The sequence below is a fragment of the Anabrus simplex genome, chromosome 13 (genome assembly GCF_040414725.1).
Source record: "Anabrus simplex isolate iqAnaSimp1 chromosome 13, ASM4041472v1, whole genome shotgun sequence".
NCBI classification, from domain to species: domain Eukaryota; kingdom Metazoa; phylum Arthropoda; class Insecta; order Orthoptera; family Tettigoniidae; genus Anabrus; species Anabrus simplex.
In genome coordinates, this window is record NC_090277.1 from 96,843,301 (window position 1) to 96,865,064 (window position 21,764).

General features: G+C 43.2%; 1 protein-coding gene across 2 annotated transcripts in view; it reads right to left on the reverse strand.

Annotated features, from left to right (window-relative positions):
* The window catches only part of MICAL-like (protein), a 376,633-nt gene that overhangs the window by 89,176 nt on the left and 265,693 nt on the right, over window positions 1-21,764 (reverse strand). For both annotated transcript variants that reach the window (XM_067157278.2, XM_067157279.2), the window contains exon 2: window positions 14,031-14,192. In XM_067157278.2, the coding sequence (XP_067013379.2) occupies window positions 14,031-14,182 (152 nt within the window). In that variant the 5' untranslated portion in view covers window positions 14,183-14,192. The remainder of the gene's footprint in view (window positions 1-14,030; window positions 14,193-21,764) is intronic.

The following is a 21,764-nucleotide window of genomic DNA, read 5'->3' on the forward strand; positions in this document are numbered from 1 at the left end:
CTTAATTAAGGCCACGGCCGCTTCCTTCCAACTCCTAGGTCTTTCCTATCCCATCGTCGCCATAAGACCTATCTGTATCGGTGCGTCGTAAAGCCACTAGCAAAAAAAAAAAGAGACACACTATATAAAAAAGTCCTGGATAATAAAAGCGACCTATAAATTGAGAACAATAAAATAAAACTTCACAAGTAACCAGACAATGGTGCGTAATATGAAAGCAATCTTAGTTGTAGTGATCATCAAAAGAGTAGACGTAACAATTAACACTCTAGACGTCGATTTATGTATTTGTATGTAACTGTACACTGTGGCAGATGTAATCACAATGATGTTTACGTCGTGGTTAAATTAGAAACGACCTTGTCTACGGCAGTAGCGTAGCCAGGATTTCAGTTTGGGGGGGGCCCATTTATTTTGATAGGTGACCAAACTTCCAGAGTTTAGGTGGTATAGAATACCTAAAAAGGAAATGAGTGTCCTTGGATCCAAGTAAGAGTGGTGGATTCGTGCGGATTCCGGAAGCTAATAGTAATCATCATCATCATCATCATCATCTTCTTCTTCTTCTTCTTCTTCTTCTTCTTCTTCTTCTTCTTTTTCTTCCGTTTTTCCTACATCTGTGGGGTCACGGGTGCGAACTGTGTCGCACATGTGAATTTGACCCTGTTTTACGGCCGGATGCTCTTCCCGACGTCAACCCTATATGGAGCGATGTAATCACTGCTGTGTGTTCCTTTGGTGCTTGGTAGTGTAGTATGTTGTCTGAATATGAAGAAGAAAATGCTGGGACAAACTCCAAGTCCCCAAGCCAGAATATAAATATGGTAATTTTATTATAATAATGGTCATGTGATAAGCTATAAAGAAGTGACATTTTATACGATTAATGCGGCAAAGAAACACACACATACACGTCGAATAAAGGTTTCTCGCCCTTCTCCATGGCTAGATGTTGAAACCAAGAGAATGATGGCCCACCGTGACTCGTTATTTCGACATTATAAAGAACCCTTAGATGACACAGACTTCGAATCTTACCGCATCTTAAGAAATCGCACAAAGCAGTTAATCAGAAATAAAAAATGTGCATATTTCCGGAATTTAGCTAACAACTTTAATTCCAGTCGCGCATGGGACCAATTTAGAGCTCTGGGAATAGGAAAACATGAACAGAGCCAGACAACTCCTGACATTCTACTTGACGAATTGAACGATTACTCTAGTAGAATAAATATTCAACCTACCCCAATTAACTGCACCGAATCACCGCCCTCCCCTCCAGCCAATCCACCATTCACATTTCACAGTGTCACAGAAAATCAGGTTAAAAAGGCTTTGTACTCGATTAAATCAAAGGCCACGCGTGTAGATGATAATCCTATTACTTTTATACATAAAATTATTGGTGCTGTCCAGCCTATACTGACGCACATACTGAACTACTGTTTACTAAACGGAATTTTCCCTATTGTCTGGAAAACAGACAATATTGAATATTATACTGGTACCTAAGAGTTTAGACCCACAATCTCTCTGACATTCGTCATGTGTTCATACTCCCTGCGCTTTCTAAAGCCCTTGAACGTTTAGTATATGAGCAAGTTCTGGAATACCTAAATAAAAATGCTCCTTTGGACCCTTTGCAATCTGGATTTAAGAAGGGTCACAGTACCGCGACAGCACTTTTGAAGGTAAGAAGAAACGCTATAGACAAACGACTGCTCACTAAACTTATCATTCTTGACTTCAGTAGCACCTTTGACACTATAGAAATTTCGACTATGATAAAGTAAATGGAACTGCTAAATTTCGACCTGGCTGCGCTTAAGTTTCTTAGTTATTATTTGAGTAACCATCAACAGCGTGTAACAGTAAACGACAAGGCCTCTAAATGGAAAATGAAACTTAGTGGTGCCCCGCAGGGCAGTATTCTAGGGCCCTTACTTTTCTGTATTTATATCAATGACATACCATCCGAGACAGGAAATAACATATCGACACTGCAAGACAAGATATTAACAATGACCTCTGATGACTCAGTATATATGCACAACGAAATTCTCTTATACTAAACTCCACAAAATTTTAGGCAATGATAATTGGACCACGAAAATTACTGAGCTGATCTAACAATGTCGCAATCCCGCCTATCCTACTTAATGGGAACATTATTCCCCACAGTAAACCGGTTAAAAATCTTGGCTTAATTATGAATGAAACACTTGATTGTTCTGGTCAAATGAAAGAAATACGTAAAAAAGACTTTTGGAGTGCTTCACCCTCTTAAACGGCAGAGGGATATATTTTCATTTGAGCTAAAGGCAAAACTAATACAGACACTCATTCCCCCTATTCTTGATTACTGTTACGTTGTATTAGTTGATATGACGAGAGAAGAAACACTTAAACTTCAACGAGCACTGAATTCCTGCCTGAGATTTATTTACAACATCGGGTACGATGTCATACCACCCCATACTATCAGGCTGTCTCATGGCTGAAGCCTGATAAACGTCGGCAGCTACACACTTTAACGATGGTGTTTAGGAGTGTTAGCTGAAAGTCAGCCACTGTATATTTCTTCTAAATTCACCTTTTTATCATCATTTCACAACTTAAATACACGTTCTAGATCCTATCATTCTATTCCACTGCACTGCACAAATACAATTAATAGATTATTTGTGGTGATCGGCGTCACATTATGGAATTCCCTGTCAGCTCAGGTCAGAGAAACTAGCTCTTTATTAAGATTTAAGGTCACCTGCCGAGACGTCCGACTCGTTGGCTGAATGGTCAGCGTACTGGCCTTCGGTTCAGAGGGTCCCGGGTTCGATTCCCGGCCGGGTAGCGGATTTTAACCTTCATTGGTTAATTCCAGTGGCCCGGGGGCTGGGTATTTGTGCTGTCCCCAACATCCCTGCAACTCACACACACCACATAACACTATCCTTCACGACAATAACACGCAGTTACCTACACATGGCAGATGCCGCCCACCCTCATCGGAGGGTCTGCCTTACAAGGGCTGCACTCGGCTAGAAATAGCCACACGAAATTAAATTAAACCTGCCGAGACTACCTGCTGAGGACAGCTGACTGAATGGTTGACATGTGAATGTGTGCGTGCCTGAGGATGTCATTTTTAAGAGTTTTTAATATTGAAATGAAATGGCGTATGGCTTTTAGTGTCAGGAGTGTCCAAGGACATGTTAGGCTCGCCAGGTGCAGGTATTTTTATTTGACACCTGTAGGCGACCTGCGCGTCAGGATGAGAATGTAATGATGATGAAGACGACACATACACCCAGCCCCCATTCCAGCGAAATTAACCAATGATGGTTAAAATTCCCGACCCTGCTGGGAATCGAATCCAGGACCCCTGTAACTAAAGGCCAACTCGCTAAGCATTTAGCCATGCAGCCGCACTTTTCAATATTAATTTAGTAATGTATTTAAATTTATTTTTAAAACTATTAATTTATGTAGTTTTAAAGGTTTTACGTACCTCAGTATTTTATTTAAGATTCTGATTAGTATGTGGTTAAGTATACGAGAGGGCCTCGAGCCCTAACTTCGCCACTGTAAAAAAGGCACTAATAAATAAATAAGTAAATATAGAATTTAAGAGGTATGGGTATAGATATTTTGTTAGTTGGTAAAGAAAAATATATGTCACAACATATGCTAGGGAGTGTGTACCTTGTCCTATTAGTTTCCCTAGCGGTTAGGGCAGCGCAGTTGTGAGCTTGCATCCGGGAGTCAGTGGATTCGAACCCTTCTGTCGGCAGCCCTGAAAATGGTTTCCCGTGGTTTCCCATTTTCACACCAGGCAAATGCTGGGGCTGTACGTTAATTAAGGCCACGACCGCTTCATTCCCACTCCTACGTCTTTCCTATCCCACCGTCACCATAAGGCCTATCAGTGTCGTTGCGACGTAAAGCAAATTGTTAATTCGTTTCCCTCGCAAGCCTGGGGTGCAGAATATAGTAGCATTATGTTACAGTTTTATGACGCTAATATTCGTATGTATAATTTTTATTAACGTGCCAGAAACCAGCGACATGGAGCTGTTGCCATTTCAACACCGTTTTCAGGGCCCCCGACCAAAGTCGGGATTTGAACCTGCGAACTCGGACTCAGAAGGACAGCGACTCAACCAACTGAACCACATGAAAAGGAGGCGTTTGTGATTATTGTTAAAAATAGATTCAGTTAGTTTGTTTACACAGGTTTTATGAAGAGCATTTATTAAGGCGTACGTTTTCCAACTGTCCTAAATGCACGAGACCGGACGGAAGAACTAGCTGGAAGCTAAAGAGCCTTGCAGGGGTGTCGCTTCCTTCTCTGTACACTTTTCCAAACCAAACTCCATGGCGAAACAGCCCCGAAGGGCCATCGCCTACCAAGAGACCGCTGTTCAGCCCGAAGTCCTGCAAATTACGAGGTATCCTGTGGTCAGCACGACGAATCCTCTCCGCCGTTATTCTAGGCTTTCTGACTGGGGCCGTTATCTCACCGTCAGATAGCTCCTCAATTACAGTATAAGCTCGTGGGCTGAGTGTACCTCGAACCAGTCCTCAGATCCAGGTAAAAACCCTGACCTGGCCGGGAATCGAACCCGGGGCCTCCGGTAAGAGGCAGGCAAACTACCCCCACACCGCGGGGTCGGCTTGTTACTTTTAGGTCACCTTATTTTAGAATTAGACTCAAGGCATCCTGCATTCGATGCCCGCCACTGACAGAGTTAAGAAAGGCATGGGATCGGGAAGATACAGCCTTGTTTGTGGGTGCAATAGAGTTGGCCATGAGTCTCCCGTGATCGAAATATCTACGACCTGGCAGGTAGTCACCTTCACGGGGCGTAGTACCAAAGTGGTTCTTTTCTTTTTTTTTGCAAAAAAATTAAATGAAGATTCTACTTCCTCACAAACGAAGAACGATATTATCAATTTTACGAACAGTTTCAAATATGCAGCCGGTTTAGAGCACAGAAGCTATGATTTCGATTGTTGGATATAATTACATGGTAACAATCAAAACCATCAATATCTACAGAAGATCCGTCACCGCACTCGGTAGGACCGGCTTTCTTTTCATATCCACCGGGCGAGTTGGCCGTGCGGTTAAGGGCGCACAGCTGTGTGCTTGCATCCGCTTCGAACCCCACTGTCGGCAGCCCTAAAGATGGTTTTCGGTGGTTTCCCATTTTCACACCTTAATGACAGCTGATGGCGGAGCTGTTGAGGATCCAACCAGCCTTAGGGCTGAAGACTGAACATACAACATACAATTAAGGCTACGGCCGCTTCCTTCCCACTCCTAACCCTTTACTTTCCCATCGTTGCCATAAGACCTACGGTGCGACGTAAAGCAAATTATAAATACAAAATAAAACATCTTTTCACAACCCCTTCCACGGAAAAGTTGTATCCACGCTACTGGCCTAGACTTGACCACTGATATTATTTCGTGGGTACGCCACTGCATCCACTCACCATTTAAGGTACAAGGTAAGCCCGAAGAATGGTTGATACTCAAAATACACCATCATAAATGATGCGGTTATTACTCAAAAGTACTAAAGAAAGGTAAGGCACGCGACCTAGTGTTTTAAGCAGAATCTGTATCAATAGAACGTGACTTCCCATTTTAAAAATGTTTCATGCATCGACTGCGACTCAAGCCTCGGCCGTCTTGATGAGAAGATAGAACCATTGGAACTGAGTTATCACGTCCGCTAATTACAAGATAGTTACATGCACGTTTGATGGTGCCATTTGAAGTTCCAATCAGTCCCCGGGCATTTGACAAAATATATGGACCTACCTATAGAACTAAGGTACGCATCTGCGATCTGTCTTGCTATTAGAATTTTTTTAAAAAATCATAACTTACCGAGGATGCACATTATTTTGCCCTTAGTGACAAATAAAGTTATTACAGTATATGGCACAAAATGAGAAACTAACGTGCAGATCACAATCCTGTCACAGTCTTCCGAACGCTGCAACTTAAACACAGCACATCTTTCAACCACGGTACAACCCCAGTTTCCTGGAACTGATCTGCAAAAGCTGGCACGATGTTGTTCAACTGTTTCTGGCTGTGGACCCCGTTATCTCGGTGGTCACGTTCCGGCCCCCTACTGAGTAATCCCTGGCTAATTGCCCCTTTCCTCATCTTTTGGCATTTGTCAACACATTCCCAGTACTGAGGCCTATACAGTGAAATATCCCCGCGCATCACAATCCTAAGTGACTTCCTTTCATTCAAGCAGTACAAATATGGAGAATTATGAATGGCCGTATTGAGCCCTGCTAGTATATTCTTTGTCGCTACGTTAATTCGTCATTTCGGCGTAAGTTTTAAGTTGTTCGTATCGTACGTAAAACAACGGCTGATCCTCGCTCTAGTTTCAGGAAACATTTTGGGGGGGGCCCGGCCCCAGTGGGCCCCCCCCTTGGCTACGCCAGTGGTCTACGGCTGTGAGTTGCCAATGAACTTGCACTTGAATCCCCCAGCTGCCTCGGTGCATCTGTGGTAGATCCCCAAGTTCACAGGTTCAGTTGTCGATCTTTGAAAGGCGATCAAACAACTTGGCTCTCGATGCCTTTGTTGTTACTAAGTTAAAGAACACTGGTGGCGCATTCATTGTCAACCGACGAAATGACTCACAAGCGGAGGTCGCCACCTGGTATTCTCAACAAGTGTTCAGATTTTGAGGATTTAACACATATATCGCAATTGGGAAATATCCCGGTAGGTGATATGATGATGATTCTTGTTGTTTAAACGGGCCTAACGTCTAGGTCGTCGGCTCCTAATGGTACGGAATGAGACGAAATACAATGACAATTTAAAAGTCCAAAATTCATCCACTGACTAGAATTTGAAACGTGATGGTAAAGAATGAAAGGATAAATATGAATTTAAAATAATCAGCGGAGCACATTCACAATACTGAAAGTTAAAAATAATTCCAAAATCGATCCACTGGCTAGAATTAAAAAAGATGACGATCAACAATGATTATGAACTTCAAACAATCAGTGGATCCGACCCGCAATGCCTCACCTTCCCAGAAACTATATTGAAAAATTAGTGTTACTGACCAAGGGACTGCTTACAAAGCACAATTGTGAATCGATGATTCTTGTTGTCCAAAGGTGTCCAAAATCTAGGTCAACGGCCTCTCATAACAGTACTTTTTGCTAGTAAATTAGAACCATGGCATTTCCCAAGTTGCGGTACTAATCAAGAGTGGCGTAGACTCACGGTGTTCCACACAGTATGGTACTACTCATAAGTATTGTACGTCACGCAGGTAACGCAGAACTACGGTGTTTCCCCACGTAATGGCGCCACTCGTATGCAACGCAAACCCATGGTGTTCCTCACGTAGTGGGTACTAATCTCTCACAATGCTATTAATCACAGGCAACGTAAGCCCGTGGTGTTCCGCATATAGTGGTACTAATCACGGGTAGTGTAAACCCACAGTGACCCACCCACTATTGCTACTAATCACAAGTAGTTTCATGGTTCTAATTTAATCATCCCTTGGTCGCCCCTTTCAGTCGCCTCTTACGACAGGCAGGGGATTCCGTGGGTGTATTCGTCGTCTGCGTCCCCCACCCATAGGGGATTGTGTATTTGGTCCGCGAGAGTTCTTTTATTTCGCTTAAATCCGCCGGCGAGCCGGTTAGGACCTCCCTATCCACCACCTGGGACGCGCCACATGGTTGTATCACCTATCCCCACTGCTACGCCAGCGTAGTAGGTTCGTGGGCTAAAAACAGATCAAGATTATTTTATTGCCCCTGATGTTGATAGAAAATACCCTTTTTCCCTAGACGATGAATTTTACATTAAAAATACGTTGTTTTTTTTTAAATGAATAAAACTTTAAGTTGTCGCATGGTAACACAGAAAAGTTAGGCGGCGAGTAAACTATTGTTACTGACTGGACGTTGGTGACTCAGCGAGAAGGTATTAGCTCCAATTAAGATACTGTTGGTAAATCTAAGACAATGAACGCATTTTCGTCGCCAAGTGTACAGAAACAGGGGTAAAACGATAATACGGAGGATAAAATCAATGACACGGTTAGTTTCAGAAGGATGGTGAAGGGCTATCAGGGTTTTATGGTGGAGACAGAGCCCAGAATACGGAGAGGCCCTTTACCAGAGGAGCGGGATGTCAAAGCCGGCAGACGAACAAGACACAGACACTGAAAATGAGATTGGTTGTTAACACGCAGCCATAGAGGCTCAATTCGAAAAACAAAAAATACGTATCGAGAATAAAAATATGAAATGGTGTCAAATTTCCCTATGGGAAAATCATAAATGTGTCTCCCTGTCATGGCCATCCATCAACGACTGCTGATTTGAGATGACCGCCAGCCATAAGATATAGCCTGCACGGTTGCCAGGTTACACTCTCGTCAGTGTTGCCAACTTAGCGGATTTTCCGCTAAATTTGGCGGAATTAGAAGACTGTTGGCGGAGAAATATATCATTTAGCGGATTTTTGGCGGAATTCTAGATTAATCCCAGCGAAACTCCAGATCAGATGAGTGCAGACATTTACTTTTATTATTATTATTATTATTATTATTATTATTATTATTATTATTATTGCTCATTTTTATTGCTCATTATTTGAGATCGGATTTCTTGGGCGGAATTTTAGCGGATCTTTAGTGGTATTTAGCGGATGTTGAAAATATAAGTTGGCAACACTGACTCTCGTCGCACATTTTGTTACTTGCAGGGTGCGAAATCGCGGTGGGGAAAAGAGGGTTCCGCCCTCCACCAACGATTTTATCTCAAAGGTTCCTCTCCACTAAAATTGCCCGCGGTGAAGGGTTATTCTTTCATTATAAAATAATGAAGAAAACGTAGAACACATATAACTTATAACTGAAATTAATGTTTTCACTTGCATATTTTCATAAAAACATCAGCAATGATACACATAATATAGAAATAATAGACTGACTGCCAGACCTTGAGCAATAAAACAACGGAGCGGCGGCAACTTCGCTCCTACAGCCTACTGTTTCACTCTGGCAAGCAGGGTGCGAAATCGCGGGGGGGGGGGAGGAATTCCCCCCCCCCCCCACCGACGATTTTATCTCAAAGGTTCCCCACCCCCACTAAAATTGCCCGGGGGGGATTCTTTCATTATAAAATTATGAGGAAAATATAGAAAGTATATAACTTATGACTGAAATTAATGTTTTTTACTGTACATATTTTTATGAAATCAGCAATAATTCAAGTGACTGCCAGACCTTCAACAATAAAAGCAACGCAGCAGTGGTAATCCGGGCCTGCAACCTAGTCCATCTGAAACCCGGGAAAAAATATAAATTACTTGAAGCTCTCCTCCTTTCTCATTTCTCTAAGTAGCTCGAGCTTACACCACTCCTGTACTTCTTGAAGAGGTTGTGTTTCCGGTAAGTAGCCAACAGGACAATATTCACTTAAGGAGTGTACAAACTGACAAATTTGTTCAGTCAGCAGAGGAACGTTCCACTAATAAAGCAATAAATCAGGACAAATCGCGCCTTCACTGGCCTTTCTTAAGGAAGGGACAGTCTCTCATAAACTGCTAAGCAGATTGGAATAACTTTCTAATGTTTAGCAGAACATGGCGCTCCATAAACTGAACATCGATAAAGAAAGTCGTCCCTCTAAAACCAATGGAAGAAAGCTGCGAGAAATGAGAAGTCGGTGTTTTCAATTGCCTCATAAAGGGAGAGGAATGGTTTTGTACGCCGATCACCCGAAAGCAAACTCCTGGATGTCACGCAAGTCACCTTTATCTTCATCCGAATACATAAATGCTATAAAAATGTCGTGCAACCTGTCCGAAGTAAGACCGGTTCCCGGCAGAACTTTCAGCTCGACCCGTTGTCGCCAAAACGGCTGCAACGAGACCGAAATGCTTGGCCATGTGCTGGGGTTCTGCAGAAGCACCGAATTACTGCGTAACAATCACCACCATCGAGTAAGGACATCAGTTCCTCAAGGCCTGAGGCAGCGTAGATGGGAGATGAACGAAGAAGTTCACTGCGTCTCTACCGACGACTCAACGAGACGAGAGGGCATTATAGTCATCAATAAGAAAGAGAATAAAGCTTCGAGAGGGACCTGCAACAGGCTCAGGATTTACAGGGGTGTGAAAATTATTAGACTCAACATTATTTCTTTTCTTATTTCCACTGTCGCATTACCTATTACTTGCCTGCCCATAAAATCTTTTTGTGTTGCAATGGAGCTCTTGTACGTTTTACTTGTTGTCTGTTTAAAGTACAGTAAATTATAAAAGGCAAGTTACATTTTCTTTCAATTATATCAGTGGCGATATTATAGTCAACAGACTCCTCTATCAATATTAAATTCCAATGATGAGGATTTTTAATTTCTCTTTTGAGTGTTATTAGATAAAATGGAATTACATGAAGTGGTTCAGTGATATTTTGCTTTACTGTTTGCTGGTTGCTTTACGTCGCACCGACACAGATAGGTCTTATGGCGACGACGGGATAGGAAAGGCCTAGGAGTTGGAAGGAAACCGTGGCCTTAATTAAGGTACAGCCCCAGTATTTGCCTGGTGTGAAAATGGGAAACCGCGGAAAACCATCTTCAGGGCTGCCGACAGTGGGATTCGAACCCACTATCTCCCGGATACAAGTCACAGCCACGTGTCCCTGACCGCACGGCCAACTCGCCCGGTTTTTGCTTTACTCGAGCACTGGTAATTTGCTGCGCTTTGTACTTTTCTTTCTTTCTTTCTTTCTTTCTTTCTTTCTTTCTTTCTTTCTTAATCTGCTTACCCTCCAGGGTTGGCTTTTCCCTCGGACTCAGCGAGGGATCCCACCTCTACCGCCTCAAGGGCAGTGTCCTGGAGCTTCAGACTCTGGGTCGGGGGATACAACTGCTGAGGATGACCAGTGCCTCGCCCAAGCGGCCTCAGCTGGTATGCTGAACAGGGGCTTTGCGGGGGGATGGGAAGACTGGAAGGGATAGACAAGGAAGAGGGACGGAAGGGACCGTGGCCTTAAGTTAGGTACCATCCCGCCATTTGCCTGGAGGAGAAGTGGGAAACCACGGAAAACCACTTCGAGGATGGCCGAGATGGGAATCGAACTCACATCTACTCAGTTGACCTCCCTAGGCTGAGTGGACCCTGTTACAGCCCTCGTTACCACTTTTCAAATTTCGTGGTAGCTAATAACACTAACCACTACACCACAGAGGCGGACTTTGTACTATTTACTGTCCAAAATCTTGCAAACTCATCTTGTAGGATTACGAACAAACCAAACAGAAATATTTAATCTCAATATATTTTAAGTATTAATAATACAGTACGGTATTTCACAAAGTTTAGTAAGTCGAATGAATATTTGAGTGAAGGATAGTGAGTTCCAGGGAATAAATTAGAAAGACAAGTGAGGGCAAAAACTAGAACTAAGGCAATTTCATTTTTCATCTTCTCCTTTGAATCTAATCTTGTTCACACCTCTGTAATCTGGAAAAACAAGCAATGTATACGCCATGTCTGCCAAATATAATGTTCCTCTTAGTCAATGAGTTGTCAGAGGCCTCCAGAGGTACTCTGCCGAAGAACACACCCACTAAGTAACCTTCAAAATTTCAAAATTCCTTTTTATGACAGAGAAAATCTTATTACAGGCCATAAGAGATTCTCTGCAAATTATACAGTTTTATTTATAGCTAAAATCATAATCTCCTTACGGTGAATTTTCCAGAAAAAAATATTATTTCATTTTTATAATTATGTACTGTAAGTTATGTATTCCGAACTATTAAGGTCATCCTCACTGGATGACAGCTGATTTATTTTTGAATGAATCTTACTACTACTACTACTACTACTACTACTACTACTACTACTACTACTACTACTACTACTAACAACAGAATTCAAACAAAACGATTTAAAATTAAATTTTTCTGGCATGGGGGAGGGGCTAATTTACTTAAAGGAGAATTATATACCCGCTCCCCTGCCTGGTACTGTCTCAAATAAATAATATTAACTAACCCTATGATCCTCCTCCCCACCACCACCATTTCTTTCTGATTACGCACCCTGGTTACTTGACACCATTTCGTTACATTCCGGATGACCACCAGCTATACGACATATTTATGTCAATAATTTCAATAGCAGTCAAAATGATCGCATCGACGGTTCGAACGCTTGGGAATAACAGGTTCTCGTACGTCAGTTTGAAATTTCTAGGCTACGTGGAAGTGCCTCATTAATTCCTATCTATTTTAATTTTGATATCAATCTGTATATACTCGCTTCACTTCTAAGTGGTAGTGGTGGTGACTATTGTTTTAAGGGAAGGGGGAAGTGTGAAATTATAGAAAATATGTAACTTGCGATATTTAGTTAAATATCTCAGAAAGTAAAAGAGGTATTTCCTTGAATGTTCTTTTGATATGTTCAGAATACATTAATCATTTTTTGGGTACAATATGAAGCTTCTATGTTTAATATTTTGTGTTAAAAAGAACATTATAAAATAATATTTTTAAAATATATTGTTAGAACTTCCCTTAAATGAGGTACCTTTTTCTGAGAAAATACTCAAACTAGACCCAAGACACGTTGCATGCATAATATTTAAACACTTTTTGAGCTGCTGAAGTAAAATTATTCGCCTATTCTTTACAGAAGTTGAGAAATTAGTAGTTCAGTATATCCTAGTTGAAAAAAGAAATTTTCTGTAAAATTTTCGGTGCTCTTCAAGCCGGCCTCCATGAACTAATCAAGATATCTGATTAAATTTACTTCCACAAGCAGATCTGTATAGTGTGTAAGAGACTACCAAGTTTCAAATACATTGTGTACCTTCTTCTCAAGTTTCAAAAAATATGACTTACAGAAAATCCAAAAACAATATTTGACTGGTAGCTGGCATCTAATGATATCCGGCGTGCAGAGTAATATTTAAACCTAATTTTATTGCCTCAAATATAACTTCAGCACAATAATTGATAAACCAAATTCTTCAGGAAAATTGAGATTTTTTTTAAAGCTCAAAAAACGAAATTTGACAATTTTGAGCCTACCACATTTTCGGTTCCTTTAAGGGGAAGTAAAACTAGGCAACCATGCTCTATATAACACTAATAAGAGGAAAAATGGAAGGGATCCGACACTTCGAAAAATGAAGACATCGGCCAAAGAAAGAAAAGGGCCATGAAGAGCGTGAAAACGAAAGACTCCCTAGGTCTCGAAAATCTAATACCTTCGGGGTCGGAAAAGAACAAGAGTTGACCAAGGGAGTTCGGATAAGATAGATGAAAGTAAAGAGCCTGACACAAGTAAGTGGAAGCAATGCCAGGACTCAGCTAACGGTCCTGCGGTCGCCAACTCACGTCCCAAGTTAAGAGCCCCTGAGCCCTTTTTAGTCGCCTCTTACGACAGGCAGGGGATACCGTGGATGTTATTTTACCCTCCCCCATCCACAGGGGGACTGCACTTATAATTTAATTTATTAGTGATGATGTTCCAAACCTTCAGGTATGATGGAGGACGGCAAATGTATCAATTCGAGATAAGGAACCATATTCCGAAAACGATCGAGTCAAAATTTGAGCAAAATTCTACTCATTTAAGACCGTTTACCTGCACAAAGTTCTGTCGTTGGTCTACTAATCCTAACCCGACTGAGGTCAGTGGCTTTTAAGGGTGGTTAAAGGTGACAACCCCATGGCGTTGGCTTCCGGCACGTTAAAGAACTACTAAGGGACGAAATTCCGACGCCCCAGCGTCTGTTAAGAACGGACGGACGTTAAACAACTAGGATTATTAATAACTTTTGACTGGAACGTTTCCGGACTACGATTCCTTGACCCAAATTGATCCGTGAAAGTTTGTAACACCATCACGAATACACCCTGTAGATCATGTCATTATCCTAATAGAAAACTTCAAGAAAGAATGCTCACAACACAACACTGCTGGTACTCACATGAGATCGGGCCGAAAGTGGTGTATAAGTGCACAGAAGGCCAGTCCATCTCGCCACGACGTAGTCATATTGTCCACTTTCACGCCCCTGTAGCCGTCGGTGACGCGACGACACCACATTTCTAATGCCTTCATGCCACGTTTTTCGCCCATCTTGTATAGCCTAGAACAGAGAAAAAACAAATCATACATTTACACACACTGAAGAGCGTACGCGAGAACAAACTATATTTTACAGGAGGCACAAAATATACAATGTTCTTATTGAACATCCACATCAAATATCTCCAGATCTCTAGAAATATGAACATTCTGTTTTCATGTTCTTAAATAGAGGCTCCGTGGCTCAGCGCGCCGGCCTCTCACCGCTGGGTTCCGTGGTTCAAATCCCGGTCGCTCCATGTCAGATTTGTGCTAGACAAAGCGGAGGCGGGACAGGTTTTTCTCCGGGTACTCCGGTTTTCCCTGTCGTCTTTCATTCCAACAACACTCTCCAATATCATTTCATTTCATCTGTCAGTCATTAATGGAGCCCGGATTTTTTATGCAGTAATAGGTTAGAATGCAAAATTTCTGAAGCGAGCAGCAAGTATAGTCTACCTTTACAACGATTATGCTATGGGGTTTGCATAAACATTAGGGGTACGGCCTATCAGAACTCCTTTAATTTATGTTACACTTGCTACATTATGGAAGAGCGGGTGGCCGGCACTTCCTATTAACCAAGTTTAGTTTGCAATCTAACCTGTCACGGCATGAAAATCCGGGCTTTAGTCATTAATGACTGAAAAACAGACGGAGAATTTTCTTTCCTTTCATGTTTCAGAAACTTGGAAAGGACAGTTACCACGTTTATTATTTGAAAGGATCAACTACTTCCCAGACAAACGGGGCTGCCTAAAGTTCACCGCGAAACGAGATAATCTAAACTTAAAGTTTTAAATAAAACAGACAACAATAACTCTAAATCTACAAAGTGGGCTATTTCGTAAAAACCGAGTGAATGGCTGCGCGTTTTGGGGGTCGCATATCTGGCAGCTTGCATTCAGGAGAGAGGGGGTTAGAACCCCACTGTCAGCAGCTCTGAAGATGGTTCTCCGTGGTCCTGTGTTCACAACACGTAAATGCCGGGGGCTGGGGCTGTACTTTAATTAAGACCACGGTCGCTTCTTTCCCGATGCTGCCCGGCTCCGCGGTTAAATGGTTAGCGATGTTTTCATTAATCAAGAACGAAAGTTAGAGGTTCGAAGGCGATCAGATACCGCCTAGTTCTAACCATAAACGATGCCAGCTAGCGATCCGCCGAAGTTCCTCCGATGACTCGGCGGGCAGCTCCCGGGAAACCAAAGCTTTTGGGTTCCGGGGGAAGTATGCTGGCCTTTGGTCACAGGGGTCCCGGGTTCGATTCCCGGCATGGTCGGGAATTTTAACCATCATTGGTTAATTTCGCTGGCACGGGGGCTGGGTGTATGTGTCGTTATCATCATTTCATCATCACGACCTGCAGGTCGCCTACGGGAGTCAATCAAAAACCTGCACCTGGCGAGCCGAACATGTCCTCGGATACTCCCGGCACTAAAAGCCATCCGCCATTTTTATTCCAACTGCTAACCGTATGCTATCGCATCGTCGCCATAGACTTACCTATATCGGTGCTACATAAACCAAACCCCATAGCGGAACAGCCCGTGAAGGGCCTTGGCCTACCAAGCGACCGCTGCTCAGTCTGAAGGCCTGAAGATTACGAGGTGACGTGTGGTCAGCACGACGAATCCTCTCGGCCGTTATTCTTGGCTCTCTAGACCGGGACCGCTATTTCACTGTCAGATAGCTCCTCAATTGCAATCGCGTAAGCTGAGTGGACCACGAACTAGCCCTCAGATCAAGAAAAAAATTCCTGACATGGCCGGGAATCGAATCCGGCGCCTCCGGGTAAGAAGTAGGCACGCTACGCCTACACCAGATGCGACATAAAACAAATTATTGTAAAACAAGAAAAGGTCGCAAAATATCATTCAATGCGTTCATGTAAATCTCCGTTCGGAGGCAAAACTTCACGGTAGTGTTTAATTCCACTGTCAACTAAACTTGCTTAATAATCATTGATTAAGAATGGTGCTCCACTATTCCTTGACCCAGTCTCCAAATTTAAAACATGTTTACGTAAAAACTGGTTCGCCGAATCTTAAACAAGGTTGATGCACTTGGCCATCAGGCGTGTTATCAACAGACAAGAAGTTTCTAGGGTTGTTGGGTAAACACTCACTTGTGAAGGGGGTGGGGATGGAGGGAGCTATTGGTAACTGGAAGAGTTTAGTTTTAAAACGCAAAAGGAATAATCTAGTATGTGACGCCGTCAAGAGATCCGACGCGCACCATACCAGAAATAGTTGCACGTTGAAACTTGAAAATTTTGATTTGCTCACCTTATTTTGTTTTTTAACTAGTGCGGAGACACGTGGCTTTTGAGTTTGATAATAATGCGATTTAGAATTGCTGTACAAGGAATATCCGGAGAAATCACTGGATTGACAATTACGTTCCTCTTTGGAGGCAATTACCTCAATCATTAGACCACCACAAGAAACGGATCAGTAAGCATTGTTATGAGTGCTCTTAGCGTAGTTTAAGATAAACTAATTTGTGGCTTATGAACGTGTAACCTCAAGGCCTTGGCTAATGACAACAGGTTCAGCTACGTTCCCACCCTCCAGCCTAATAACGGTATAAGAAACAAGTTGACAATTACCGGCTACTAAGAAAAAGAACTTGGTAAATGTAGGTTGGAGCAACAGTGGTAGGCAGGCGAACGAACGCAATTATAACAAGCATCACAAACGAAAAGCAATGGAGCGGCACGTTATGGGAGCCCACAGGGTTCTTACATGACTCCATCCAAAATGTCGGTCAACACAACACCACACCTGACTGCCTGTGGCCGCGTTCTAACTCTGCCTGTCACGCGAACCAGCGAAGTGAAGAAACAGCCTACAAAAGCTCAAATCATAGACCTTTATTTGGAAACATTCCCCTTTTATATGGTTGTTTCTTACATGCAGTTTCAATCTTTTCCAACTTTGCCCACTTTTATGGGCAACACTTCGTCCACATAAACGAAGATCAAGAGGATTTGCAGAAGATGCTGGATCAATGGAGAGTAGCTCTACATGTGGGTGGTCTGAAAATCAACAGGCAGGAGACTGAATGCATGTGTTGTAACTTAACCAACACTCTTCCTAATTAAAGTAACGTATATTTGAAAGAAACACTCAGATTTTAAATATCTAGGAAGAATCATCTCCAAAGATGGAACCACTGAAACAGACGTCACACGCGGTATAAACTCTGGGTGGATGAAATGTACAGACCTTGCCTTGACAGGATAATACCTGTAAGAACAATGGGTAACATCTACATACAAAACAGCAATAAGACCAAGTATATCGGTACGGAGTATTGGCCTGAAAAGAAGCAACATGTGAATATTTCATGTTGCTGAGTAGGGCCGGGCAAACGACGACATTTGTGGGAGGTTCAAAGTTCTATTCATTGTCGGCAAACTTTACGAGATCAGACTGAGATGGTGCGGCCATGTCATGAGAAGCACAGAAGACCATATGATTCGGACAGTAATAGAAATAAGAACCCAAACGAGAGGCTGAGGAAGGCCTCATCAAACATAGACTTCAGTTATAAGTGAAGACCTGCGGGAAGTCCATCCAAATCCAAGAATAACCCTGGTCTGCAGGAATTGGCGAATTTAAAGTAGGAGAGCAGACGCCAAAATGAAGTGGAATGAAAAAGCCAGGATTTACATCTACGATTATCAGCATATCTCTAAGTTATCTAGACACATATTAGAAGTATCTAGCAACTGTTCTGACATCAGTAACCCTGCGATGCATTCTTCCTCAGTAAAGTATGTCTGTGGTGCACCTCAAGGCTCGCACATAGTGCGTTCTGATAATAATTGCTTACTTGTTGCAGATTCGTCTTAATTTTCCTTATTCCCTTGGTCATCCTTTGTTCCTGTTCTGTTGTAAATCGTTGGTATCGCTCGGTAACCGACTGCTCCGTAATGTCTATGGCGATAAGAAGAAGAGAGATCGGTTTTTGCAATCCTATTTCCCGGTCACCACGACAACAACTATTTTTACCAGCGACAACAATGACCATAATAATATCGAGCAAGTAGGCTATGCGGTACGGGTTGTGTAGTTGTTAGATATCATTCAGGTGATGATGGATAGGAACACTTCCATTATCAGCCCTGAAGACTGTTTTCAGTGGTTGCCCATTTTCATATCAGGCAAATACTGGGGTTGTACGGTAATTAAGGCCGCAGTCACTCGCTTCCCAGTCCTAATCCTGCCCTATCCCCATAAATAGCTCCCTCTGTTGGTCAGCGGTAGAGTGTTGACCACTTGATCCCAAGTAAACCCGGCAGAGGTAGTCTGGAAGGGCGGACTCTATGTCGTATCCCCCTGTGGATAGGGGTGGTAGAATAACACCCCCGGTATCCCCTGCCTATCATAAGAAGCGACTTAAAGGGACCCTTAGCTGTGACCTGACATTGCTTCAACTCGACTCAGGCTCCTCACTTTCATCTATCCTATCCGACCTCCCTTGGTGTTATTTTCCGACTCCGACGGTGTTAGGTTACGAGGCCTAGGGAGCTTTTCATTTTTTTACAAGTTTTTTTACGTCGCACCGACACAGGTAGGTCTTATGGCGACGATAGGACAGGAAAGAGTTAGGAGTGGGAAGGAAGCGGCCGTGGACGTAATAAGGTACAGTCACAGCACTTGCCTGGTGTGAAAATGAGAAACCACGGGAAACCACCTTCAGGACTGCCAACAGTGGGGTTCAAACCCACCATCTCCCGAATACTGGATACCAGCCGCACTGGAGCGACTGCTTTTAATTTTAACGACCTTTGTGGCCCTTGTCTTTCTTTGGCCGATACCTTCATTTTACATGTTCGGCTCTCCAGGTGCAGCTCTTTTGATTTGACTCCCGTAGACGACCTGCGCGTCGTGATGAAGAAATTATGATGAAGACAACACATACACCCAGCCCCTGTGCCAGCAAATTTAATCAACGATGGTTAAAATCCCCGACCCTACCAGGAATGGAACCGCGGACCCTGTGACCAAAGGCCAGCACGGTAGCCATGGAGCCGGACCCTCATTAGTGTACTGCCTCTTAGAACAATGATCAGCACCACGCCATGTCGTACGATGTAAAAGATCTCTGGTGACACATTTGGTGCTTACCCGACAAAATTTATTAAAACTCAGCCATAGGCGCCCAAGAGAGATTCAGTTTACTCTGCCATCTAGTAGGCGTAGAGTAAAACGAGCACACGGTAACTGAGGCCATACGATTATTAATTACGTTTGTCGATACAGTCAACTGTGGACTGCGGTTATACGAGCCACCTGCCTCTCTCTCTTAGCCTTACACCTTTTTGTTTACATTGCACCCCCCACCTCCTGCCATGGCCTACCAAGAGATCGCTGCTCAGCCCGAAGGCCTGCAGATTACGAGGTGTCCTGTGGTCAGCACGACGAATCCTCTCGGACGTTATTCTTGGCTTTCTAGACCGGAGCCGCCATCCATCATCATATAACTCCTCAACTGTATTCAAGTAAGCTGAGTGAACCTCGAACCAGCGCTGAGATTCAGCTAAAAATCCCTGACCTGGCCGGGAATCGAAGTTGGGGCCTCCGGGCAAGAGCCAGGCACCCTACCCCAACACCGCGGGACCGGCTTTGTTTACATTGTAACCAAAGGTTTTTCAACTTCGCGCTCCTTTTCAGCCATTCTTCCCAAGTTTAGCAGGTTCCTCCTTCTCCCTCAAGCCCGAAACTTTCTTCCGAAATATGGTCCTCTGGACTTGTATCATTTACCCGCATGTCTTTGTGAATCTCCTTCAGCCAGCGAGGATAATATTTCCATTTTTATTATTATTTCTTTCTTAATCCGTTTACCCTCCAGGGTTGGTTTTTCCCTCGGACTCAGCGAGGAATCCCACCTCTACCGCCTCAAGGGCAGTGTCCTTGAGCGTGAGACTTTGGGACCTAGGGATACAACAGGGAAGGAAGACCAGTACCTCGCCCAGGCGGCCTCACTTGCTAAGCTGAACAGGGGCCTTGTAGGGGCATGGGGCAATTGGAAGGGATAGACAAGGAAGAGGGAAGGCCTTAAATTAGTTACCATCCAGGCATTTGCCTGGAGAAATGGGAAACCACGGAAAACCACTTCGAGGATGGCCGGGGAGGGAACCGAACCCCCCTCTACTATGTTGACCTCCCGAGGCTGAGTGGACCCCGTTCCAGCCCTCGTACCACTTTTCAAATTTCGTGGCAGAGCCGAGAATCGAACTCGGGCCTCCAGGTGTGGCAGCTAATCTCACCAACCACTACACCACAGAGGCGGACATTATTATTATTATTATTATTATTATTATTATTATTATTATTATTATTATTATTATCATAATCATCAAAATCACCCTCATATGTGTTGAAATTTTCAGTCGATTATGTTAATTAAAAATCAAAGGAGATTATCTGGCCTTGTCAAGTTTCGAACCCACCGTCCCCAATGTCATCCTTATCGCAACACTGTAGCGATTGGATTCTCACCCACTACCTGTCGATAAGGCAACATTGTCACAGTCCACTATGCGGCGTGGTGTTCAGTTGTTTATCCGACCGTACGAAGTCCCGTCTTTTGTAATTGCAGTATAGTACGATACAGTTTCCTGTCTTATTCTTGGAGCGTTCTTCCTTCTACTTCCGGTTCCCGTCACCAGCACAGGTTCTCACGTCTCGTCTAATTACACATTGCTGAAGACGTTTTGGAACTAATTGTTTACGGAGATCTTCAGTGCGTGAGTGAGAGATAGAAGCCCTGGTATTCGGTGGCACATACCTAAGAAATTAAGAGCAGCTTCTTTACAACAGCTAATGACAAGCACACACATTAACATATTAAATAAGTCCTCGGTCTGTGTTTGTGCGGGCGAATGTTGAGAACCACCAGTGGGATTGTGAGGCAGTTTTCACCGTTGTTCAGTTGACTAAGTCAGAAGGCTAACGCAGACTTGGACTTTTCTGCTAGTAGTTTCGTCACCTCTTCATATTATCTTCAACAGTGATGTATTAATTCAATGTTGTTTTTACGTCCCGTTACTTTTGACGGTTTTTCGGAGACCTCGAGATGCCGGAATTTTGTCCAGCAGGAGTTATTTTTCGTGTCAGTAAATCTATCGACACGAGGCTGACGTATTTGAACACCTTCAAATATCACCGGACTGAGTCAGGATCGAATCTGCCAAGCTGGGGTAAGAAGGCCAGTTCCTCAACCGTCTGAGCCACTCAGCCCGGCAAACTAGTCTTAATGGCACTACTCTGAATCTTGTATTTCAGCACTAACAGCAATGGCTCACGTGCCCTTTGTGAATAAATAAATAAATAAATAACGGTACCGGTGTTAAAAGTAATGTTGCGTTCAACTTTTAATGGTTGTGTTCAAATAAGAAAAATAAAATAATTCATTGCGTTGAATATTGATTTATGAAAGCATTTAAGATATGTCGGACTCCTTGGCTGAATGGTCAGCGTTGAGGCCTTCGGTTCAGTCGGTCCCGGGTTCAATTCCCGGTCGGGTCGGGGATTTTAATCGTGTCTGATTATTTTTTCTGGCCCGTGGACTGGGTGCTTGTGTT